General features: G+C 39.6%; 1 protein-coding gene and 2 non-coding genes across 6 annotated transcripts; 2 read left to right on the top strand and 1 right to left on the bottom strand.

Annotated features, from left to right (window-relative positions):
* Positions 1-2,100: 2,100 nt before the first annotated feature.
* LOC146449330 (uncharacterized) lies at positions 2,101-25,325 on the bottom strand. Of its 4 annotated transcripts, none has more exons than XM_085101797.1 (15): positions 25,172-25,325; positions 16,445-16,544; positions 15,145-15,295; positions 14,533-14,602; positions 13,569-13,644; positions 12,720-12,814; positions 12,007-12,136; positions 11,210-11,251; positions 10,302-10,409; positions 7,846-7,929; positions 6,349-6,612; positions 5,851-5,955; positions 5,543-5,755; positions 3,904-4,005; positions 2,101-2,763 (listed from the first exon to the last, which is right to left on the bottom strand). In XM_085101797.1, exons 1-15 carry the CDS (start codon positions 25,213-25,215, stop codon positions 2,704-2,706), a joined length of 1,644 nt encoding a protein of 547 aa, XP_084957923.1. In that variant the 5' UTR covers positions 25,216-25,325; the 3' UTR covers positions 2,101-2,703. The 4 variants fall into 4 exon arrangements, with proteins under 4 accessions (XP_084957923.1, XP_084957921.1, XP_084957920.1 ...); XM_085101795.1 differs by lacking the exon at positions 25,172-25,325 and adding an exon at positions 20,606-21,188 and having other exon boundaries at positions 6,373-6,612; XM_085101794.1 differs by lacking the exon at positions 25,172-25,325 and adding an exon at positions 20,606-21,182.
* Positions 9,554-9,626, top strand: Trnat-ggu (transfer RNA threonine (anticodon GGU)). The gene has a single exon. It is a non-coding gene; the product is annotated as a tRNA-Thr (tRNA).
* Positions 9,804-9,876, top strand: Trnat-ggu (transfer RNA threonine (anticodon GGU)). The gene has a single exon. It is a non-coding gene; the product is annotated as a tRNA-Thr (tRNA).
* Positions 25,326-26,321: the final 996 nt, after the last annotated feature.

Below are 26,321 nucleotides of genomic sequence, written 5' to 3'. Positions count from 1 at the left end.
AACAGAGCTAATATCTCGCCCCCAGATTGCAATAAGATGCCAATTTTTGGGAAGTAGGCATTTTTCATCATGCTCTTTCCGAATATACTAACAAATCCCATAATTTCAAAACTTCAAATATTTGTGACGTCACACTTAAGAACTCTATTTTTTCTTAAAACTTATGATTTGACTTGAGAGATGCAAGATTAGTTGGATAGTTTCTCAAACAATATCCACTTGAAAATTGACTTGAAGTGCCAGCAGAGAGAGGTTGTTCTTCACTCGTACCACCCTACCTTTCTCCTCTGTACCTTCAGTGACTCCACCAGGATATTCTTGGTCTTCCCACTGTTACTGTAACTTACCTGGTTGCGATCTTCTTGTAGTTGAGAGAAATAATTTGTTTCCAAATCAAGTCATTTTATCTTTGGTGAGCTCTCTCTTTATTTCCACAACTGATGCGTTTCATCATAGATTGATATATTTACAAAGAGAAATAAGACACGCTTTTCAATACTAGTGCTTCATTGGCGATGCACACTATAAAAAGCAACAATTTTACTAATCCTCATCTCTGCTAATTCAACACGAATACATCAGACCCAATGCCAGATTTATCAAGCACCTCTCATTCAAGATCAATCATAAGTAGTGTTTTTTAACCACAGGCTTCTGTATTCCAACACTGTACTAAGGATACATCTTTATTTAGATGACTTTGTTAATCTAGCCCCAGAACTGAAATGCAGTCACAGCAATTACAACCTCTAAGATTTTGATGAGGTATCCACTTAGTGTGTTTTAAACTAGTCATGACACGGGGGACCCTTACATCTATTACGAAAAATAAAAACCGGTTTTACCTCTGTCGCGATTTGTGTCTTTTCTGTGGTTAAAACTTGTTACCATATTTCAGACTGACCTTGGACACCTTATGATGTTTAGACAATGTAGTATTCCTTATCAGTCTAGCACTAACATACACAAGAACAGAACCCATTTATTTGGCAGTCTTGTCTACAAGTGGTGGCCATTTTGAATAATTAAGACATGGCTGTCTATCGCTAGGAATGGGACCAATTTCCTTGGCATTTTCCAAGCTTGCACCAAGCATAGAGTTCTGAGAGATTGAACTTTGTCCCTTTCCTCAAGATGGTCGACTGTGCCTAAATTATTCAAAATGGCTACCACTTGAAGAAAGGCATTACCAATAACAACAGCAATCAAACTTTTGAGTTTTCTTTTTTTGTAATACATGTGTGGGTACCCTGTGGTCTTATGTAATTACTACTCTCACTTTCAATGTGTCATGAAGTAAGTGGTCGACTGCAAGGTCCAGGACCTCTTGCCTTCGGCCATTGTGAATTTGGTGGCGAAATAATCCCGGGGGGGGGGGGGGGGGCGACTCTCATATGAAAGGGGCAGGGATGCTCGTTGGAAATATTGAATTAAACCCCTAAAGGAGACCAATCTGGGCGTGGCCCAAGCTTTTTTTGACTGCTAAAAGAGACCATTTTAAAACACAGGCAAATATATATTTTTACATTTCTTCGCCTACAACCCTAAACGAGACCTTCACGGCTAAATATAATGACGTTTTTCCCAGAGAACCCCAAGTGAGACCAAAATCCGAAATTTACTCCCCTAAGCGAGATGACGAGCATTCCCGGCCCTTTCATATGAGAGTCCCCCCCCCCCCCCCCCCGGGAAAATAATACTATTGTTGACTGCCAGCACGTCTTAAGAGAGCTGAACACTGCCTTGCAATCCATACTAGTCTGAGTAAAAAGGCGTTAATTGTCTAAAAAAAATGAAGAACTGATCAAAAGATCATCTGTAGTGATGCAGGACAGTTTCCTTGGATAATTAAAATTAATTGAATGACACCAAATGTAAGTAACAGCACCGTGGGCAAGTAGTTCATGGTAAGATACCATATAGTCACCCACATAACCCTGACCCTAACCCTCCATATAGCCACCCAACCCTCCATGTAGTCACCCTTACCTTACCATGAATTATTTGCCGCAATGTGTCATAAAGTTTCCATGACAGTGTTTTATTCATCACATTTCATCAGGTGGATCAACTGATGATGGGGTCATGCCATTGCCTCCTATCTTTTTTCATTTTTTTTTTCATGATGAATGGGTTTCCCGAAAATCTCTAAAGAGGTAGAGGTTCATAATAGGTCATTTTCGACTTGCTTTGAACCTCATTACGAAAGCGAGGTTAAGTGCAAAGCTTTTAGTTTTGTTTGCATATGAATGAAGACTTATCTTCATAACAAAAACAACGTGCGAAGCCTCGCTTCCATAATGAGGTTCAAAGCAACTCGGAATTGGCAACCATGAACCGGCGACCCAAATTCATTTTTCTCCTCAATAGTGTCGGACTACTGCAATCTGTGTGTCAAAACACCAGTCTTTTAGTTGAAGCTAATGTTCTTTTTAATTTTTTAAAACTGTCCTCTGGGTTGGTGGGGAAGACATGGCGGGGTTGTCAATTAACTTCTGAAGTCTTCCGTGTGGTGTTCACTTTGTGCTTCCCCTTTGTTTTCACTCATTTCTCACTAGATGACTTCAACGTCAGGTCACTATTTGCCATGGCACGTCGTTTGCAACGTCTTTAGTGTCCCACGGTTTCTTTGTGCGAAACATGAGAAATTAGCCTTCTCTGTAAAATCCGTCTTCGCTAAAATTCGTATTCTGGCTTGTCGCTCTACAACATTGTTTCTTCTGTATTTCGTGAAGACGTTCTTGAGCCAGGCGTATGAACCGTCTGTAAAAGAGAAACCGATACATTAAAAGAACTCTTTCATGTCGATATTAAAGTTCATGGAGTTTTTTTTTTTATCTTTTGTCAAAAATGATGAAATAAGACCTTCAATCAGCTGCCAAATAATTCTACAATGACGAGAGGAAAGAAATCAACTCAATTCTTGAAAAAAAACAACTCGTGATCTGTTCTAGCGCATTTTGGAAACAAAAATGCGAGAACTTGAAAAACGTTAGCCTATGGCATTTTTCAAGTTTCAATTTATTCCGACCTACTCTGTCTCTGGCAAGAGGCACTAATCGACAGAGGATGTTAGTCTTTCCACCAGTCAGTTCCAAAACCGAAGTCATGTTTCATTTTGATGCAACTTATTCCTACTCTTGGGTGACGCTGGTTCAATAACATTTCTTCAACTTCTGATTGGCTTAGAGCATCGCTTACTGAGATGAGCTTTCGATCAACTGGAGAACTCCATATTATCGAGTCTATTTACGAACTTTCTGAACTTTGGGCTCGCGCTTTCTCACTCTATGAATGGTTGAAACGTGCGTGCAATGTGGTGTTAGTGACGTGTAGATCAGAGTATTTTAGTTGAAATTACAGACTGCAGAACAGTTTATATTATGAACGGCTCCAAGACCGTGAAGATGTATGACTTGCTTCTGCGTACGCAGTCTACGAATTTCCCGGGAAGAAGTAATTTTTGGATCTAGTTCCGATTATCAACTGAAGTCTATCAACGTCTTTCTCAGCTAAATACGATCGCTAATGGAACTGGACATACAAAGTTTGTTCGAAGAGGACCCACCTTGTCTGGGGTAGGGGGGTTATCGAAGACACCACTACCGATCTCATGAACATTACCGACAAAATTTTATTGCCCTTTAAAATTTGAGTTGACACAAGAGTCAGCATTGCTATATAAACAAGAAAAGCGAGGTTTGAATCTCAGTGTCATTTCTACTGCTAGATAGAGGGGTGGCTATGCAATAAAGACAACACCTTTTGAGGTTGAGGAAGGGGGTGCAGGCAGAGACCACCATCTATTTTGGGGTTTGGTGGGTCCTGTTCGAGTATAGTAGTTTTGACCACTTCCCTACGAGACCGTTGGTTTAACTCAGTCGTTCTTAATAAATGATTTACCTCAGCTGACACTTTTCTTTCCCCTCCTCCTGTACCATACAGACTGGACACTGATGGTCTCTGGGGTTTCATGTAAACTGGATTGGAAAACAAGCTCTCCAGCTGAAACAACACAAAGATACCAAGGTTACATGTGCCAATAGTATCACAGTGATCCTACTGAGAGTCCCAGACAGGTTTATAAGTAAACCTCCTCATTTGCTTTACTTCAATTATGGACCAAATCCTTTCCGATTTTGGAGAACTTATCCAGCTCACCTCAGCAGTATGTATTTATACTAGAGGCACATGATACGTATGGGATAAATTTGGGAGAAATTATGCAGTGTGCCTGGTTATACGTCCCGAAGTTTCTTTAGTATAAAGTTGGATACAACACGGTTAATGCTTTCGAGCGAACTCTTTTCTTCGAAATCCGAAGAGGGACTTCCGACTTCCGAACTTTGGACTTCGTAAGTCGACTTCGACTTCGGAAGTCGGAAGTCCCTCCTCGGCTTTCGTACTTTTCAGTGGCGCGTTTTGAACGACGCATTCCTGAAAATAGTCGGCCATATGAACGAACTATCCATCTTCAGCTCGTCTTTATACAGTAAAAACCCGCATATAAGAAACTGCAGATTAAGAACCTCCAGGCTGAGGTTTGGCCAAAAAAGCATCATTTTTAAATAAGAACCACTTTAGCCTGAAAAAGTGAAAAATTACTAAAGGTCAGAAAACACTGGACGGTGCAGACCCTAGCGTATTTTTGGAGCCATTGGAAACAAATAGTAGAATACAAAAACTAATTCTGTGCAACAGAAATAGTACTATGTGGTAAATAATTAATTGTTACTTGCTTACTTGTTGTTTTTTCATTTTCAGTAAGATTATTGGACCCATAATAATTGTTGTGAAGCTAATCATAGGGGTGTATTTTAGAGTATAATTTTAGGATTTAGTTGTTATTTCCTAATCGATAGTTTTGGCAGTATTTTCCAGATCATTTGATATTTTCCTATTATTTCAAGATTAGAGTTAACAGTTTTGCTGTGAACAGGTTTGCTAACTTCCTTTACCCTTGACTGGTGCCTCCTCGGAGGTTGAAATCATGGCAAACACTTGAGCATTTTATCAAGCAGATTGGTTTCCCTTTTTATCTATTTTCTAAGAACAGTTGTGCTGTTCTTTCCTGATGGTGTATTTTGGCAAAATCCACTTCTTATCTTTGCGGGTTTTTACTGCACTAAACGAACTAGAACATTTCGCCCAAGTTCACCCAAGGTCTGATCATGTATCTCTAGTAAAACGAAACTGGTTAATGATTCAATTGGTTCACAAAAGCGTAAATTTGTAGCAACTATCAGAATAGTGGACAGACGGCGAAAAGCTTGAGTAATGTGAAAAAGAACGCCATATTGCGTGAGCCTTTGCAATAGAAAAAGTTAGCGAAGCAGCAATCACCAAGGAGGGGAAGGGGTCGGAAAGTAAAGGTTACTGTAAGCGGAAAGATCCAACTCTCCGCTCTACATCCAAATTACTCACTCTTGGTCCTTTCAATGTAAGAGCTAACTGCAGATTTGGTTAAGAAAGTTCCAGTTTATCGTGTCATGATCGGAACGAAACAATTTGGATCAAGAATCGCTGTCTTAATCTGCCGTACCTCGTTCAATGAAGTGCCTTGGGTCGTTCGGGAAGATCGCCTTGGCTTTCTCTCTGACGATCCTGTCACGGACGCGGAAGACTGGACACTAAGTTTACGAGCATCAGAATTATTGACCACGTGACTGGAGTGCAGTTTTTGCTCAGGTTTCCGCTGATCAACATATGGAGGGATCGCAGGTTCACTGCGAGATTTCGCTACTCTCTGATGTACCTGAACAAAAAAAAAGTCACGTCAATTTTCATTTGAAAATGATTTGATAGTAAAAGAAGTCTAAGACAATTTAACCGTCTAAAAAATTTGCTTACTTTTAAATGTTCTGTTGGCGAGGATGGGTTGCTCTCAGTTTCGTGAGCTGGCGTCTTATAGTTTGAGAAGTTTGATAGTGGGACCGATTTGCTTATCACCTCACCCTGAAAATACAACACGATTACAAACACGAAAAGAAGTTACGTTTAAGTTCACCATGCACCATAGACAAACAAATCAAAACTGAGGTTCACTGCACCAAATTTTATGGCGGCAACAGTTCAAACTTTTCATGTTCAATCAGCTACGGACCATTTCAAGCGTCAAGTTTCTCATATTCCAGCTTAACGGATCCTTCTTCCCACGTTGCCATTTTTGATAAGCTTGTTAACCTGATTACAGAAGCAACCTGCTTTTAAAAGACATTCTACTGAGTATAGCATACTAAACAAACTGGATCATCGATGCCTTTCATCGCCTGCTTATGACACAACAACAAGAAAAACGCCACTTATTAGAATCTAAATAAATTAAGTTAGTGCTTTGCCAGTCTGTACCTCTTCATTAGTTCTTTTACTCACAAGCTCGGGTGGTAAGCTTTTTCGTTTTGGTTGTTTGGTATTGATTTCGAATTCAGGTATGTGCGGTTCTGGTGTCCCTGGCAGACTCGGATAAGCTTCATGATCGGGTTTGGAGGCCTTTCTCTCCTCTGAGACCCTTTTCTCTGCTGGTTGTGATTCGCTTTTTGATGCCGCTGTGACTTCAAGTGACCGGGGCTCTCCTTTTGGTTCGGTAGACTGCGAACGAGACGAGTTTTCGTCCTAGAGAGAACGTTACATAAGAATACAAATAACTCAATTGGCCAATCAGGACTTGATGTGAAACATGCAGTGGATGTCAAGAGCGGGAAAACATGCAACTGATGCTAAGCGCGGGAAAACATGCAACTGGTGCCAAGTAAAGGAAAACTTGGAACTGTTGCCAAGCGCGGGAAAACATGCAACTGGTGCCAAGAGCGGGAAAACACGCAACTGGTGCCAAGAGCGGGAAAACATCCAACTGGTGTCAAGCGCGGGAAAACACGCAACTGGTGCCAAGAGCGGGAAAACATGCAACTGGTACCAAGCGCAGGAAAACTTGCAACTGGTGCCAAGCGCGGGAAAACATGCAACTGGTGCCAAGAGCGGGGAAACTTGCAACTGGTGTCAAACGCGGGAAAACTTGCAACTGGTATCACTGCTGGTACCAAGCGTGGGAAAACATACAACTGGTGCCAAGCGCGGGAGAGACCTTCTACTGATGCTAAGCGAGGGAAAATGCACGTTAGACATTTGCTTTGCCCCTGCTAGCTAGTGACGATTATCTACTATCTGAAATTGCTTAGATGTTGGACTGATACTTTTTGGAGCGCGGTTGCCGTGTGGTTATTACGTTGGACTTTCGGGCGTTTGGCCCTTTATGCCGTTATGGCGTTTTTGGCAAAGATACAACTTTTTGTTTCACAATGTCCCTCTGCCCAGGCGTTTGAATGGGTCCCTTGTGTCTCAAACATACCCTGAAGAAGAAAGGCCGTGCCTTTCGAAATATTGGAAAATATACTTCCCTGACCGTGAAATCAGCCTTGCTCTTTTGTTAGATTATTTGCTTTACAATTTTTTTGCTGATTAGATCCTTCACTACAGGATCCGGTACTTTTATTTTGTCACGGTGGTCCTTGCAAACACAGTTTATCACTGAATTTTACTGCCTTGTGTCTCAGTTTGCGCCCTGATACAGAAATAAATTTTTATACTCAACTTTGCCAACCATGATGTCATATATATTTACTGAAAGCTGTTGCAATTTGACTCGTTTTCAGACTTTTTCCCCTCTCTTTCTCGTAAACAAGTTTAGCAAATGTAAAGTTACTGAAAGTATCTACTAACAGCACTTAAACAACGGAAAATGGAAATTTGGAACTATAGAAAGCTCATTGTGAATCCTCAGATTTAAAATTTTCAGCCTCAGAAAGAAATTCCTATGGATTTTTTTGTCCCTTTTCCCGTGGGACTCACCTGTGTGGTTTGCGCTTTCACAGATATTAAAGGAATGTTCTCTGTAGGTTGGTTTCTGCTGCTTATCTTCCTCCGAGACCCCGCCTAAAAGGGACCCATAACATATCAGATATCCACTATCACGCTCATACCACGTGATAAGCCACGTATCTTGTTATTTACTCTCGTTGCCAGTGCAAAGACATGAGAAATACGGGCATGTTTTTTGAGTGTCTTAATATTGAGGCAAGTGTCTTAATATTACGATGTAAAGTATATGAAATAATTCATATATGAACTGCGGATATAGATGAAAGTGAGAAGTGATCATCGCAGTGAATTTTCCAATTTATGCAATTGGAAATTGGAAGCCTGAAAAAAATTCAGGCTTCAACGGGATTCGAACCCGTGACCTCCGCGTTACCGGTGCGATGCTCTACCAACTGAGCTATGAAGCCACACATTGGGAGCAAGGTCAATTGTAGGTTCCCATTTTCCCGTGAGAGGAGTGAAACGATGTAAAGTATATGAAATAATTCATATATGAACTGCGGATATAGATGAAAGTGAGAAGTGATCATCGCAGTGAATTTTCCAATTTAAGCAATTGGAAATTGGAAGCCTGAAAAAAAAAATTCCCAATGTGTGGCTTCATAGCTCAGTTGGTAGAGCATCGCACCGGTAACGCGGAGGTCACGGGTTCGAATCCCGTTGAACCCGGGGTAGTCAATCGATAATATCGATAATCGATAGCATTCGATAACAATCGATAAAAATCGATTAATTTTTTCGAAATTCGATAAAAATCGATAAAAGATTTCGTTGTGAGTAATCGATAATTATCGATTTTTGAATCAGGGCTATCGATTTTATCGATAAATATCGAATTTATCGAAACTGAATTATCGTTCCAATTTTCGAAACGGAAACACCGAAAGATATTAAAGAACTCGCAGAGACACTGATAACAACTTTCCTGATCGTTAAACGATAAAAATTGCTTCATCTTTTCTACAGACGTTTAGTATTACTCAGGGTGTATTGTATTTGAAATCCGATATAGATCCCTGGTTGATTATTCCACTGTTTTTTTTATTTGCTAATGTAACACAATCGCACGCTCGTTGCTCTTTCACCCAGTCTTTAAAGGGACAGATTTTCGTGATTTTTTGAGTAAATAGTTTACGTTTCTAATCGAACCCGGTAAATCGAACAATAAAATCAGGAAGAAAATCATAATGCAGTCTCTTTGGTCTCTTGTACAGTGCTTGACAACAAATCATTTCATCGCCGCTTTTCAAATCTACATTTAAAGAGTCACAATCAAACGCTCCTTCAACGGAAACAGGATAATTTTTATCGATTCAACAAAGATCGATGAATCCGATAAAATCGATAACATTAACACTTCGTCGGCGTGTGAGTATCGAATTTTATCGATTGACCGATAAAATCGATATCGTTTAAGTTCAATTTATCGATAGAGATCGATTTATCGAATGATTTTCCGATATCAATTCTTATCGATTGACTACCCCGGGCGTTGAAGCCTGAATTTTTTTCAGGCTTCCAATTTCCAATTGCATAAATTGGAAAATTCACTGCGATGATCACTTCTCACTTTCATCTATATCCGCAGTTCATATATGAATTATTTCATATACTTTACATCGTTTCACTCCTCTCACGGGAAAATGGGAACCTACAATTGACCTTGCTCCCAATGTGTGGCTTCATAGCTCAGTTGGTAGAGCATCGCACCGGTAACGCGGAGGTCACGGGTTCGAATCCCGTTGAAGCCTGAATTTTTTTCAGGCTTCCAATTTCCAATTGCATAAATTGGAAAATTCACTGCGATGATCACTTCTCACTTTCATCTATATCCGCAGTTCATATATGAATTATTTCATATACTTTACATCGTTTCACTCCTCTCACGGGAAAATGGGAACCTACAATTGACCTTGCTCCCAATGTGCGGCTTCATAGCTCAGTTGGTAGAGCATCGCACCGGTAACGCGGAGGTCACGGGTTCGAATCCCGTTGAAGCCTGAATTTTTTTCAGGCTTCCAATTTCCAATTGCATAAATTGGAAAATTCACTGCGATGATCACTTCTCACTTTCTTTTGTCTTAATATTATTGTCTAGACAAGTGTCTTAATATTGAGGCAAGAAACTGTCTCAGATACGAAAATCTTGGCCTGAATCCGTTCATTTTCCTCTGCTCTAGTCTGGAAAGTAAGATGAAGAAAATTTGTCTTTGAAAGCCCGGGTATAGTAAATGCATGGCAGAAGGAAAGTCCGCCTTGAATTAGCAACAGATCAATAAAGTCGGGGCAACACTAAGACGTTATCTCGCTTAACTGTCAGCTGGATCTCCATATTTACGTGCTGAGTGCGCAAGCGCCCAGCTGACCAAAAGAAACGACATGGAGGCACTGGGAACGAGTAGATGACGTGATCACTAGAAGCTTACCAATGGGTCCTGCGCCTGCGCGTTGCCTTTTTTACTGCGCTCCCTGTCAGTCAAACAACCATCCTCGTGACTACAGCGATGAATCCTGGATGGGTAATAATCTTTTATCTGCAGAAAAAAATAGCGATGAATGTGGTTGTTACAACGTTGCCGCACACATTGTGGATTGGCAAGAGGCCAGAAGGCTACAAGTGTCGGGAAAACAGAGACAAAGACAAACATTTCGTAGTTAGAGTACTTTGGAGAATTTTTAACGCATAGTTCAGTTAGTGATATAGACTGATAAAGAGAGTATTCTCCCGGCATTTAAAATAATAATAATAATAATAATAATAATAATAATAATAATAATAATAATAATAATAATAATAATAAAACAAAACTTCCAGTTTAAAAATTACAGCGCAAAATCATATTAAAAATATAAATTCACAAAGCTAGGTTATATTTAAAAATTAGGCGATTAAAATAGAAACACTTCACTCGATCCGTGTTCAATTTCGGCCGGTGACTAGATTTGAGTCCTAGATTGTTTTCTATGACCTTCATTTTAGGCATAAGGTTTTTCAGAGGATGTTTGTCTTGCTGTTTAACCTTGTCGAAAATTTCCTATCTTGTTTTTCAAATAGATCATAGATGTTAACTACTTTAGATATGAATCTCCGCTGGTGACACCGGTCGGCAGGAAACACTGTACAGTAGTAAGCTCTGCATCTAACAGCACCGTAGACCGATAGACCATAGATCAAATGAGGGATAACTAGACTTTGAAACAGACTTTGAAAATGGGCCATAAGAAGGTGAACAATGCTGAAGATGAGTCCACTAAATGAACAAGTTAGGTGACCACATTACTCTGGTCATTTATATTAAGGAAAAGGAGTAAAAAGTAAGCGTGTTTTACTTACATCGATATTGAGAACGCAGTGGAAGAAGAACAAGAATATTCCCTAGAAAAGAAAGAATAAAGAAACCTTAAATAGTTACCATTAAAATTAAAGACGATAAATCATGGAATTAGAGCGGTTTCTAATTGAGTGTCGTAAAACCAAAACCAAAGTAATTACTCTGGCCAATCGCTACAACTGTAAAAAACACAACGAGCCAATCAGAATTCGAAGCCAATTCATGTAACTGGCGCCAAGCGCGGGAAAACGCGTGCGGTGAAAACACGATTGGTTTTGGTTTGGATTCCCATTGGTTAATTGAGAAAGTGGCGCGAGTTTTGTTAACCAATTACAGAGCGTAGTAATGCAAAACCAAAGCATGCAAATGCGAAATTACTTTCGACACTCAATTGAAAACCGCTCTATCAAGAGAGAATCAGTGTGTATCGATTTTGGAGGGGAGGGGAGGGGGGACTTAAAAATGCTGGTGAGTAACGTGCAACTAACTACAACCCTAAATAAAAGTTTGAAACACCTTCTTCTCTGGTGTCACGGTTCCAGCATTTTTCTACTTTATACACCTCAACGTGTTTAGTGGATGTATTAAAACTAACCAGATTCAAGGTATTAGTAAGTTACATTTTTGACTCTTAAGCTATTGGTGGTTATCAAATAGTTTGCAGGATAATTGTACCTGAGCAAACACAAACGAATTATACTGGCTAATTTCCGCTTCAGAAAATGGAAGTAAGCGTCTGCTAAGCGCCAAGACTTTTTCTGACTTTAACTACAGTATAGGAATGACTTCAGTTACCCACCTGCAAACCGTTTATGAGACCGAAAGTGAGTTGAAAGCGAACATTGTTAACCTTAAAGAAAGAGAGAATGCCAAATATCCAGCCAAGGCAAAGGCCGAGTAACAGAATGCTATTGGTGCGAAGGCCATACCTAAAACAACAAAGACGAAGAGAAAAAAAATTGGTTTAACTAAAAAAACTCACTTCCAATCTTGGTTCATGCAATAGGGCTGTACTTCAGTTTAATGACAGTAACTCCTGTTACAGAAGCATGTTTGCGTGGTTTATGACTATGCGGAAAAAGCAGACCCTATCAAGGGCTATGTTAGAATACGAAAATAAAATTGGGGGTAACCACGTATGTTTCAGAGATAATTAAGCAACAATAATTTTAAAAAGCTTTAAAATACATTTTCAAGATTTAACCTCCAATTTTCTGTTTAGATTCCAATTACACCTGAGAAGATATGCTTTCCGACATAGTCATAAGCTTTGCAAAAATACCTTTGAATTACGAGGCGCCGTCTTTAAACAAAAAACAAGCACAGAATTTCCGAATCATCCCTTGATGCGCAAAACTGACGCATGCGCAAAAGAATCTGGGTCACTGTCTCCAAATATGTATTTTGCCTTTCTAAGGTGTTTCTTACTATAAAAAAAAAAACAGCTGAAATAGTCTTCTTAAATGTGGTTTATACTAAAATTTAAATCGTTCCAGCTTAAGAAGTTTTTACCTTGTACATCGTTTTTCCAGAACAGCCCTGGCGCAGATATCGTAAGAAGGTTGTCTTAGATGGTGAAGAATTGTGCATAGAATCATCAAGTTGAGCTACAAAAGAATACAATGTTAAGCAGACCTGGATCAAACTTACTAGTTCAGCTACGCCTGAAAACTTCGAAAAAATGTCAGCGACCCTTTTCAATAATTGTTTTCGTTCGGCTGAACTTTACCCTGCTAGCAGAGGTTTTCTTCTGGCAAGTCTTTTATCATGTATGAAGTCGTTTGCGTCTCTAGTATTTCACGTAGTCGGCTTGCAGCTTACTTCCCCGATTAAAACAAGCCGACTACGCGAAATACTAGAGACGCGAACATCTTCTTCCATGTTAAAAGAGTTGCTAGAAAGAAACCTCCGCTAGCAGGGTAGCTGAACATCGGGGGCGGGGGAAATATTTTTCTGGGACATTCTAATCTCTGCGGTCACCATGTTCTTCGTGCTACTGTCCTGGTGATTCGGATAATGGTAACAGGACTGAGTGGAGTCTAATTCGGTCTGAAATCACACGATTGATTAACAAGATCGGACGACCGCGTGGCTGGAGCCCGATTTGTTTCATCACGAGTCAGTGTTTACAGACTGAATTGCACGATACAAAGTCCTGTTACATTAATCATAACCATTACAATTTCTGACAACAAATGGTTGTGAGTGGGCTGATGTGGGAAGTGAGTGATTTCGAATATGTGGCATAGTTTACGAATTTGCATTGAACGTCCAAAAACGATCGAAGTTCGAGAAATGACAAAATATTTCAAAACTAGTCATGACAAATGGACTCAAAGAGTGCAATACAGAGGTTATTACCGTAGCAATAAGAAGACATGGAATAACGAAAGTCCATACGATACGATCAGAAGGCCAACAAGAGTAGAGGGATAATCTGAAACCAAAGAAAACAATGGTAGATATCATCTTGATTTCAATAAAGAAGCTGTGGCCAGCTCCAGACTACTGTAAACGATATTACGACAGGTTTATTATCAGGCTAATCACAATTATTGATCGTATTCTTTCCATGGTGACAAAGGGTATAAACAACATTTCTGTTTGCTTGAATAGCCAATCTCCTTGCTTGCTTATTTGCCTCGACGATAAAGGGGTAATGATGACTGACTGACTGACTGACTGACTGACTGACTGACTGACTGACTGACTGACTGACTCACTGACTCACTGACTCACTGACTCACTGACTCACTGACTAACTGACTAACTGACTAACTGACTAACTGACTAACTGACTAACTGACTCACTGACTCACTGACTCACTGACTCACTGACTCACTGACTCACTGACTCACTGACTCACTGACTGAAAGATTCACCAAGAGATTGAATTACCTAGGCTCGATTTCCGTCGCTCACTCGGGTCCGGGCTTTCCTCCCAGACCCGAGTTAGCGGCGGAAATCGAGCCTATGAATGACCGAGTGACTAGCTGACTGGTCGGCCGTCTATCTGAGTGGCTGACGGACTGTGTGACCGACGAATCTACCAACTGACCGACTGACTGCCGCAATGACTAAATGTCTGGAAGACTGACTGGACGGAACAAACAAACGAGCGAGGATCAAAATGAATAAACGGAAAAACGGGTGAGTGGGTGAATGAAAAGATGATTACGCTAAAGGATGAAGACACGGGAAGAGGAAGTAATGGGACAAAGGAAGCAATTAACGAAGGAACGAACGAACTAATTAAGCAATTAATTAACGAAAAAATGATCGACTGCCTGTCTTTTGGATCAGTCGATCAATAATCGTACTCACAATGGATTTGAACCTTCATTCGAGGTGAGTCCAATAGCTAGAGACATTCCTAATACTATTATTGGAAAACCTGAAAGAAATTATAAACAAACGAATAATAAGAAAAACTGTACTGAATTCGTCTTCAAACTGAGAAAAGTAAGTATCGAAGGCTTCAGACTGCATGAACTTTCGGATAAGGTTTCCAGTTGACGACCGAGCGTTAGTCCTAGTAAGGAAATGGGGGACAACACCAGGCAATTACCACCGTGACTTGCTCCCGTCTGACCGGTAGTTCTGTCGGTTGATCAAATTTGCAGGGAGGGGGTTCGATTACCGCGTTCTTACACCAGTTGTTACAAATCCTTGCACCCCTCCCCACCCCCTTCTCTTTTCGTTATCGATTTCATTTCCCAACCGTCTCGCGTCAGTATCTTCTCTCAGGTTTCAAATCCATGTCCCCTGGCTCCCTACTCTCGTACCGCCATTACAGAATGCTCAACAAAAACTCACCCCATCCAAATAAAAGATAATAGGCTTTCTTTCTCATTGGATGTGCGCTGTTAGTGTGATTGAAATACAGGTATATTCTGCTTTCGTACCGCCACTACAGAATGCTCAACAAAAACTTACCCCATCCAAATAAAAGATAATAGGCTTTCTTTCTCATTGGATGTGCGCTGTTCGTGTGATTGAAATACAGGTATAAACTGTCCACTAAACACCAAGCGAAACAAGACGTAGCGGAGAAATGAAGAACAACTGACATTACTTTGCATCCCTCCTAAAGTTAAAAAAGAAAATACCCATTAATACTGTGAGAATAGGTACAGTTACTGTTTGTGCCACGATGCAGTCACTTTTTTTGCGAAGAGGGCGTCTGGCGAAGACTGGCAAATTCATGCTAATTTATATTAGAATTTACTAAGCGTAAATCCCTCGGTGATTAAGTTGTAAGTTAGAGGGATTGTTGTTTTCGCACGTACACCCACTCATGATACTACTATTATGGCGCAACCTGCCTGCACCTGTTCTGCGGTCTATTTTCACTGGACCCTGATAACCAGCAGCTGCATTGCTTTTTATGTCTAGGAGCATTATTCTGTTGTTTGTTCTTTTGTTCTTTTGACCAATAGTGTGACACGTTGCAAACGGTGCAGGCCTGCTGGCTATTATCCGTGTAAACTAAACACTTGTTAACAATTATTCCACAACTTCGAATGCACGTTGGGTACAGGACGATAGATAGCCTACGAGGCGTGCGGCGCCAAGTTGGCTATAATCATCTCGTATCCAACAAGCGCGAGTGGAATAACTGTTTCAGTTAAAAGTTAAATCCTGCTGATTTAGTAATATTTTCTTTTCTCCCTGACGGGTATTTTACCATGTGTGGGGTATTGTATACTGATGCTCCCGATCATATACCATGGCCGCTAAACCAAACAAAAGTCTTGAACTGCGATATCCAGTGAGTCAGTTTTTAGTAATTCACATTGTTTACCTGAAGGTGAGTCTATTTAAAGGGGAAGTATCACGAAAATTTGCTGTCATTTCAAAACCCCAAAATGTTTTTCTGTCGGCAGAGACAAAGAAATAATTGTCAAGTTTGTAATAAATTATCACCCCAGTGCAACAAAACTGTCGATTAATGCCTCTGGCCAGAGACAGAGTAGGCCGGTATGGATTGAAACTTGAAAAATGTTAGGTTAATGTTTTTCAAGTTTTCGTATTTTTGTTTCCAAAATGCGCTAGAACAGATCACGAGTTGTCCCTTTCAAGAATTGAGTTGATTTCTTTCCTCTCGTCATTCTAGAATTATTTGGCAGCTGATTGAAGGTCTTTAATATTTCGTCATTTTTAACAAAAGATACCAAAAACCCCATGATACTTCCCCTTTAAGGTGACTGTGCGGGATTCTGCACCCCAAACTAACCTTTTCCCTGTAGGCAGCTATGCTGAGAAGTAGAACAATTTGAGTGAGTCCCACAGCGAAGGTCAGGTGTTGTTTTATCATAAACGGCTCCGTTCGGGGTCTAGAAATTTAAGAAAATCAACAATCATTTACAAAGAATAGATCTTTGTATAAATTGTCGTTAAAAGTGTCTCACAAACAAACCAATGACTCTCAGGGCAGCTAGTTTATTTTTCAAATACTCCTCTAATGTTTAATTTTACGAAGACACAGTATTCAACATGTCACGAGTAGATTTTGAGTAGTACAACAGACTTGAATGAATTAAAATTGAACTGAATGAAAAACTGATACCAGCACTGGAAAGAGCACCTTTACTTTAGTAACCTTACAAAGTTTCAGCATATTAGGTGTTATATCAGCTTAGGAAATGTAAGATGAAATTTGACAAATTTACAGACGTTTGTATGACTGGGTGTATACGTCATACCCCCAGTCATACAAACGTCTGTAAATTTTTCATCTTTCAACTTACATTTTCTCAGCTGATATTACATCTGATATGCTGAAACTTTGCAGGGTTACTAAAGTAAAAGTGCTCTTTCTAGTGCTGGTATACGTTTTTGATTTTAACTTATTTGAATTTTCGGCCGCCATTTTGGAGAAGGGTCTACTGTCTTAATCCCTAAAAACGGTTTTTAAAAAATGCTGGGATAATAATACCGGAGGTTACTGTGTCCTCTATGCTGGTGCCAAACCCCAAAAGATAGAATGGCCACCCTCATCAGTATTGTACTGGAATCTCCTCCCCCCATGTGCGGAATTGACAACACGCACAATTAAACAATACAAGTGGTAGAATGTAACTTGAAATTGTTGATCTAGAATCTTTGAGTAAACTCGAAAGAGTATCCACAATACTATTTGGCATCTGTTGTGGGTCTACTTTATCTTGTGTAAGCTTTGATCTGAACCGCTCTGCGCATGCCTCACCTATGTCCCAGGTGTTTATTAATGAAAAGCCGCGACGTCAACTTACAAATTCTCCTCACTGGTTTCAATAGATTTCTTTTGGTTCCACTTGGGAGAAGTTGTTTAAAGATCAATAAGGCTTGCCTTTCGTGATCATTGTCTCTGTTCTCATTACCCATATGCCAGTGTTACATTAGTATATTGCAAGGAGAAATTAGACTCTCGTCACTAGCGGTTGGGGCTTCAGTGAAAATTGTAATTTGATTAAGGCGGGGGTCTACATGAAAGCCGTTTTCACGTCGCTTAAAATCGGTTTAACCGAAATATCTCGTTCGCGTTTCAAGCAATACAAAAGCCCTATGCTCATTACAAAATCAATGTTTTGGGGTGTTTTGTAAATTTTTGGGTGATTTTTAGGTATAATTGGGAGGAGATAGTTTTTCTCAAAAGAGTAGTAAAATTAAGAGAAATAAGAAATATTGAAGATTTAGTGAAGTTTTAAAATTAGAATTTGTAGTTAATAATTAATAGACGGATACCAAGTTAGTCCACTGGCAACCAGGGGTGCTCTTGCTTGGGTATCAACTGTCTGTTAGTGTTCCAAAAATCATTTTCTTTCTTCTATCCCTTCCTTAAACCTCTGAAAATTCCATCCAAATTCATGTGTACCCCTACCCTTATAAGACCTAATAATCTTTGTCCGTTAGTCACGTGCTGTCATACTTACTTTAATAAAATTTATAGGCTTTGTAAACGGTTGTCCGAAGAGCATTAAAAAACGAACAACACAACGGATCAAATTGTCTGAGCACTGAACAATAATCCTATGAAAGGCGTCTTAATTTATTTTAAGAGAATTCACGGCGAATAAAAATCAACACCTTATATCACGAAATACTTTTTTCTAACGAATATCAGCTCCATGTGAATTTAAGAATAAAATAACACACCAATCGGATTTTCAGTGAATGAGATAAATTCAATTTTCAGTAGCAGGGAAAATGTCTTTAAAATTTAAACCGTCCGGTAGTCGGGTTTTGTTTGATATGGTAAATTCTGTTCGGAAGTAATTCATTTCGCCTGTCTGTTTGTTGGTAAAGCTATTTTCTGTCTCACAATGATTATTTCATTTTTAAGCTTTTTTGGCCCTTGAGTTGATCGAGAGCTCTGTGACACGACTTTCCTGGGTTCTTATTTGTCTTTAACTTAATATTTTCAACGATTTGTTGATTATGCTGTACAGGTGGTTCTACAAAACGAAACTATGGAGTATCCCTTTCCTGTAGTCTTCTTCTTCTTCTTCTTCTTCTTCTTCTTTTTTTTTTTTTGCGCTGTACAAGCTGGCTCGAACCATTCAATAAAAGCTATCGAGGCAAACACTATGACAATGGGGCTTTTAGTTCTTCCGGTACGTGTAAAATCTTTTCTTTTTCTTTTTTTAGCGCTTCTTCCCTGTTTTGAACTCGAAAGGACATTAATTTTCCGAAAGCAACATGCCTGGCTCTGCTCCAATACGTTTTGCATGGAAGAAAACACTTCCACTAAAAAATATTCGCCCCGATAGAATCGAATGCCTTTTTACCAATCGACAAAACTGGAAATAATCGAGTTCTCCGCTTATGTAATAATATCAACCAAGATATAAACGCCATTAACGAACGGCTTAGGATTTCCGATCAGAAAGGTATTAGTAAACAAAGACTGAATCGTTTTCTCGAAAGCAATTTCTTCAAAACTACACCCACTGGCAATCGCCAAAGCTATAATACTAATATAGACATATTTTGGTTGATTATCTTTTTTCCATAGACATATCCAATTTAGCTGCGAACAGTTAATAGTAAATAAACAACTTAAAAAAAGAAAAGGCATTCGAATGCTAATTTAGGCGCGTGCTCAACCACGTTGTATCAACCGCTAAATTATTTAAAAATACATCGTTGAAATCTTTTACAATTTGCCTTCATTTGCCATGTATATTTTCCTCGCATTGCCTCGGGCACATTTTGCGAACAATCGCGGAAATTCTGCTAGTAAATTAGTAGGTATTTCCTCTCATTTGTCCAAAGAAAAAAGAACATGAAGACGGAAAAATCGACAGATGGCAAAATTACGGCTAAGATACTGTTTAAACAAACAACCAAAGCTTTCGTTAAGACAAAAATATCGTCTCCGAGAGGGAAGGTTGATTAGCATCCGGATTGCCGCTTCAATTGCTTCTGTCGGTCAATGAAAGTCTCGGTTCTCAGCCAAAGCAAGACACAGAGGCATAAGACACAAGAAAAAAAAAAATTTTCGAAAGAACTTTCGATACAGATGCGGTGCTGTGAATGACTGAAGTTAGAATATATTTAATGTCTTAGTTAATAGCTTACTGAAAATTCTGTTTTGAATATGTATACATGTATGCGACCTCGATTTACCTGGAGAGAAGATTAAAAATTAAAACTGTCCTTTTATCTTTTCTTCCCTCCTTCGCTTTTCAAAGAGAAGTATTGCGGTATATTCTGAATGCCTCGCTAATGTATTTTGCTAAGTTAAATGCAAAATATCCTCGGCAACGGCGAAAAATTCAATTTCGTGATACTTTGATTCCGTTGTCCGTGACTTCCTAGCATGAAGTGCCAAATAAAAATTCGCGTTTTCGTCTTTGAATGAATTTGGCATTTGCCGTAACAAGTCATTACCGTGTTTCGCCTTATTATCCAACCATATTTGTTCAGCTCACTTCCAGAATAAGGTTTAACTTTAAAATACAACATCTATCGTCAAATTATTTGCAAATGTATAGTCGATGGCGATTTTACGAGCTAGTATAGTCGTCATCTGCATACTAACTTGTACAAGTTTTATTTCAACAGTTATCAATCATACGCGAATAGAAAGTCTTCGAGATAAAATTTCGTTTGATCACCTCGAAAGAAACGGAACTTGCTTGATTCTCAATTTAATCGCTATTTTTATGAAAAGTAAATCCAAATTTAAACAAATGCAAATACCTACCGCAAATTTCATAACATTCAACGTTTCATTTGAAATTATCTCTCAGTTATGTTGCCGCAGAAATTGCCATTTCAAGAGCAATATAAAGCTTGTGCTAAACGATTTTTATAAGGAGGACGTTTCGTAAGCACAATTAAACTATGTATTTTAAATGGAATACCAGGGACTGTCTTCGGTGTAAAAATAAAACAACACAAATCTTATCACCTGAAAAATATGAAAGCAACCACAGATATAACGCAGAAGAACAGCGATATTCCGCATCCAACGATTGCGGTTGCATCCAAACCAAAATCTTTGCCCGCCGATGATGTCTTCATTCTTATTTCATCGTGAAAGATAGCGCGGAATCCAAAATTGCTTCAGAGCAGAAGGTTTCGTGTCACCTCTCGCAGGATGCTGTAACCAGCTTTGCATCAAAACGGAAAATTTTCTTGAGTTGGAATGTTTTGGTTCAAGACTTCAATCGTGCCATGATTCACCCACTGGGAGCCACTGTAAGCTCAGCTCATCGCCGGTTTTAATGACACTGCGCTGGAGAACCTCTACCACGATGCAAGTCGCCGATTATAGCGTTTATAATAAGCGAGAGCCTTATGGTAATTGAAGGCGTGAAACAGCGCTTGCAAGCGGGCACTCGAGTTAAGATAAAGCATACGACTCCCTACCGCTTGTTGAAGTTAGTTAACGAAGTTTGATTTCGTAGAGTTTACGTCGGCAAAGTGGCCATCCTTCCAATATAGACCCATAGATAATGTTTTGGTGATGTTCGCCGTCCAATTGGCTCGTGTTTATTGAACGAAACACGTGACAGAACAGGTGCCCACATAGACGTTTTAGAGGAGGATTTAAAACTTCTTAAAATAGGAAAATAATCTTAAGTAAAATTTTGCTAAATACTGCGTATATCTGGGTAGCCTTCATTTAAATGGGCCAACTTCGGATTTCAAGCAATGACTTAAACGGTTTGCCGGAATAACATGATCGCAAATATAAGGGCAGCTTAAAAAAAAAATTCAATATGTTTGCCTACATTAAAATGCATAGACTAGATATTGAATAATTCCAGTTGTAAGTAAAAAGAATCCGACACGAAAAATAATTAATACAAACTTCATTTAAAAATTTAATTGGTCTGGTTACAATAATTGAAATATAATCACTTCGTTCATATCAATATTTTGAGAAGTTTAGTGTAGGATAAATCGAATGTCGGGTTGATTTTTTTTACGTGTATGCGAGTAGCATTTGACACGACAAGGAAAGCAGACGTTTTCGAACCTAGACAAAAATGAGAAAATATATTGTCGTCTATTCTGCTTTTCGTATTGTTTTAAGTAATCTTTTGTTTTAAAGTGTTGTTGTGCATTTTAATCCGAAGCACGTACGGATTTGTTAAATTTATGCATGTCGTTTACCTTAGCACATGTCAAGTAACCGGAAAAAGGGCGCTTCCACGAGACACTCGGCAACTATGAGCAGTTTCATTACACAAACATTTCTGAGACACGATATTAGTTAAAATTTCCACGTGGGGAGCGAGTGAAATTACGGACAACCCAGACATCTGTAGATTCGTCACACGGAAATGAGCGACCAAAACTACTTTGTTTCATTTAAACATTTTTTTTTTATTTCGCCCAAATTTTCTTAAAACAAGCGACACTTTTTTTTCCTGTTTAACGACTATTTTCTATTGCCCGAGGCGTTCTTCTTGCCTTATCAATTCTAACACATTCTACCGCAAACAGTCTGGAGCTTGGTAACGTGAAACGAACTTAAAATTAAAGTTGAATTAAAAAACCCAAATTGTACAGCATAACAAACACTATTACAGGAAATACTGCTCAGTAGCTTTCAGTAACTTGTAACTTGCCAGAGACTCAACACTTAGACTCCGCCCACACTAATCCTGATAAATTTGTAAACGCATCTTTTTCTGTTGTTGTAAAAAAACCCTGGCAACGACCCTGATTTGTAAGTATATTGCTTCAAGTCCTTGCAGTTTCAATTTCTTGGAAAATTTTGCAGATTGTACCTTTTCTTTCCCCTTATTTAGTTTTTCACCGTCACGTCACTCACGTTTGTACCTAGGCATGAATTCAGCGATGGCGTTTGGCCATTGTATTGTATTGAATGTCCCTTGGATTAATAAATGTAGACTCTCTCAAAGTCGCTCGCTCGCTTGTCATTGAATGGAGCAGGGGTGAGTTGCATAAAATTTAACGTCGGGGCTAACTGCTAATGCCATGCAGACCTTCATCCCAGTCACATTCAGTATTTTAACGTCTGACGATAGCATTTACGCCCGCCGTTAAGTTTTATGCAACGAGTTGAAGGATTTCTGACGTGTGCGTTCGTTCCCCAATACACTACAATAGCTGAGTACAAGATTATCAATCAACCGAGGCGAAAACAACACAACACAACGCATGAATTAGAGAGACTAGAACTTGAAGCCACGACATGAAATATCAAGTTCGGAAAAACGCGCACGAGTAAACCATGATCGCGTTTTATGCTAATATCAATTCAGATTGTAGTGAAACCAAAGTAGTCCCACCTTACTTTCAACACTCATTTGAAAACTGAGGGTGCGCCGATATCGATAGGTGACAATATCGAAATCAATCGATATCCATATCGAAAAAATTGCCAAATATCGGAAAGATATCGTACTCGTATCGGATCGATTCGAAAAAAATGGTATCGCCCCGCCCTTATTGACAACTGCTTTGAGCGGAGTACGAGTGTAAACCAAAGTAATAACTGTAACCAATCAGAACAAACGTAAACAAAAGGACGAACCAATCACAATGATTTCAAGTAAATGGCATCAAGCGCGGGAAATGCGTGCAAGCGCGTTATGGTTGGTTTGGGTTTCACTTGACCACTGATAATTACTCGGGCCGTGAGGCACCGAGTTAAGTTCTTGGTCGCTCTCTTTATGTACAATTTTCTTTGTGTCGCGATTGTCCAAGAGATAACGCATAAGACTTCGTATATGACCAAGTGACCTGTCATGTACAAGATGGCGGATGCAAGACATATGACAAAAAATAAGACTTTGGCATTCCGAGAAGTATCTCGGAAATTCTTAATGACAACTCTAAATCATTTCTCTCTAGACCTGTAAATATCCGGACTTGAACAGTGATGACGGAAAACTTTTGCAAAAGTTTGCGTTTTAATACAATGCCAGCGATCACCACAAGACTTGATAGAGTCGAAAGCGTAGAACACTTGAATGTGGCCTTCACGGCGTAGCCTGCGTGGCCGCCGTAATCGGGGAAGGGGAGGGGAGAGCCCCGACCTCCCTCATTTTTCTCGCTTCCCTCGCTCCCCCTCCCTTTCACCGATGTATTCTGCGAGTCGCTGTTCTTTCGAATCAAAATGGCGTCAGCTATGAAGCGTTCGCGAACGGTTGCTCTTAGCGCAGAGAGAGTTCTGGAGTCGTTAGAACAAAAAGGTGATGGCAATGATGGCATGTCGAGTGGCCAAGAAAGTGATCTATATCGTCAGCTACAACATACAAGCGACAGATCGAGGTATAAACTGTCAGGTCATTAACTCTCTAGTTCTGGGCGTTCAATCTACAACAGTGATAGAACTTATTCCCCTTCAAATGAAAGGTGAATAACGAATGCTTTCCCCCTGTATTTCATTTATAAATATAAACAGCAGAACATTGACTGGTGTTTACTTATTGCCTCACTATATCTCTGTATCTATCAATTTTGGGGAGTTAGCGATGCTGGAGGTTATCACTGCTAAAAGATCGTAGGCTTACGCACCACGCAGTGATGTATGGCCCGAGTTTAAGCTGTAAACAGCTTCTTGTTGATCATGGAAAGTCGGCGCGAACTTTTTTGTCCAATCGGTGCTCGTGCCGTGGTGTCGCATAAACTACAAAAACTACAAGATAAAACTTTAAGCTCCAATTTAAATGGTACACTTATAGTCATATTTAGGAGTAAGAGGATAAAAAGATAAAATGAAAAAATTGTCTTAAACATAAAGACCTAGTAACATTTCTGAACGGTGTAATGTCTGTGGAGTCATTTCACAGAATGGACGTTAAAGTCAAGCTCCTTAAAATTCTGGGCCCAGTTGTTCAAAGGCCGATTAAGCTAACTCTGGATTAATGTGAGCTTTGATTCAAGTTTAATTACTAATTGGTAAAGATTCTTCCAAAAGATTTTTACCCCTCAGTTTTGACTTAGACTTTTCTTTACCTTTAGTTTGGAATTAGGTTTCAAAACCACTTTTAAAGAGCGAGATGAAAACCTCGATTAACTTTTAATTGTAGATTTGCGTTAATATAATAATAGAGTTGATGTTCGCGGGCGTAAATATGTTTTTGGCCCGACACAGGCTCATTTTAGCCCAAACCTTAAATGAGTTCTGAGAAGGGCCAAAACATATTCACGCCCAAGAACATCAACTCCATTGCTATTATAATAATTTTAGAGGGCATTCACAAAAGGAATCAAAGACAGTACAGTAAGCGATCGCGATATCTTCTGTGAACGCGGCCGGAATCGCGTCGGCGTTTATTATTGTACAAAAGCTTTCGTTGTCACAAAAACTTAAAACTTTGGCAGAACACCGCAAACTTTGTCAAAAGAATCTTTGCTTCTTAGTTTTCAAAGGGAAAATAACAGAATTTTGTAAACAGCGAAGAAATAGTCACTTACGAATGTCAAAATTAACTGTGCAATTGCAATTGCTTAACTGAGCGGGTTTCGCTCAAATAAGACAAATTACACTCACCTCGCCTCCGACGGTGGAGCTACTACAGGCATTATTTCCACCATCGCCCACAAGTGTCTGTATTAAAGTCCTCTTCATCTAGCTCAGACGACTGAAAATTTACAACCCTAAACCATCGCTTTCGTCCGCCATCTTTTATCTCGTTCCCAGAGTCCTTGCTTCCCGACTGCTGTTCAGGGTAACGCGGACTCTGGGAACAAGATTGCCGCCATCTGCCCAATCTCGTACCCAGAGTCTTCAGGCTTTTTGGTCAGCTGAGGACTCTGGGTACGAGATTGCCATCTGCCGCCATCTTAAGGTACTGAAATGCGCGTGCGTATCTCATTCTGCTTGCGTTTGTGTTAAGCGTTTGTGTGAACGTCTCTTGCGCTTGCGCTTGCGTTTGCGTTGCTCGTGTGAACCAGCCTTTAGGTTTTCCATCGATTTTGTAGCTCAAAACAATTTCTTTGCAGATGATATGGCAGCGCTTCCAGTCAAACAAGCAAGAAAACGGCGCGAACAGTTGAATGGCTTCCGGTTCTGATTGGCTCGCTACGTTAGTTTCTTCTTTCTTATTGGCTCAGAGGAGCGGACTAAAATATATTTTATCCCGCTGAATTCTTCATTTTAGCCAGCAAAATACGCCGCAATGTCCAATGAAATTATTATAATCGGCTTTCGAACAACCCAGCCCAGATGCCTAATTTCCGTAAAATATGAAACACAATCAGGACTGAAGCAAATGGTACTTATTAAAGCTTCACCGTTTAGAAAATAAGAGTAACCGCAATAACTAGTATGGAACCATTGGGAACAACCAGGGCTGAGTTTCTCGAAGCATGGTTACTGATGGTTAGCGCTAACCATTGGTTAAGAGGTATTTATACCTATAGGTTGTCATGGTATTTAACCCGGGTTAGCGCTAACCATGCTTCAAGCAACTGGGCCCAGAATGGAAATAGTCTTGTCATTATGCCACAACTCGGAGGATTGATAACTAATTGACTACTTGAATGCGAGAAAGAGCCAAGAGGAAGTTTGTTTCAGTTACTGGCACCGGTCCGCTCCCTTTTGTTGTACTATAATTCTACGCGCTATTCAAGAAGTACAACCACGTCTTCAGTTCCTTTGGTTATTTATTGATAACACTGCATGTAAAACCTTACTCTGA

This window comes from Pavona decussata, unplaced genomic scaffold, assembly GCF_977016875.1.
Source record: "Pavona decussata unplaced genomic scaffold, jaPavDecu1.1 SCAFFOLD_602, whole genome shotgun sequence".
NCBI classification, from domain to species: domain Eukaryota; kingdom Metazoa; phylum Cnidaria; class Anthozoa; order Scleractinia; family Agariciidae; genus Pavona; species Pavona decussata.
This window is presented reverse-complemented; position numbering and strand designations above follow the sequence as displayed.

What these genes read in the sequence shown, in the direction of transcription:
- LOC146449330 (XM_085101794.1), bottom strand. Translation starts at nt 20,718, where the DNA reads ATGAAGACATCATCGGCGGGCAAAGATTTTGGTTTGGATGCAACCGCA. An exon ending in CTGGAAAAACGATGTACAAG is followed by an intron (nt 12,137 to 12,719) that starts GTAAAAACTTCT and finishes TTGTTGTTTTAG; the next exon opens with GTATGGCCTTCGCACCAATA. An exon ending in CGCCAACAGAACATTTAAAA is followed by an intron (nt 5,756 to 5,850) that starts GTAAGCAAATTT and finishes TTTTTTGTTCAG; the next exon opens with GTACATCAGAGAGTAGCGAA.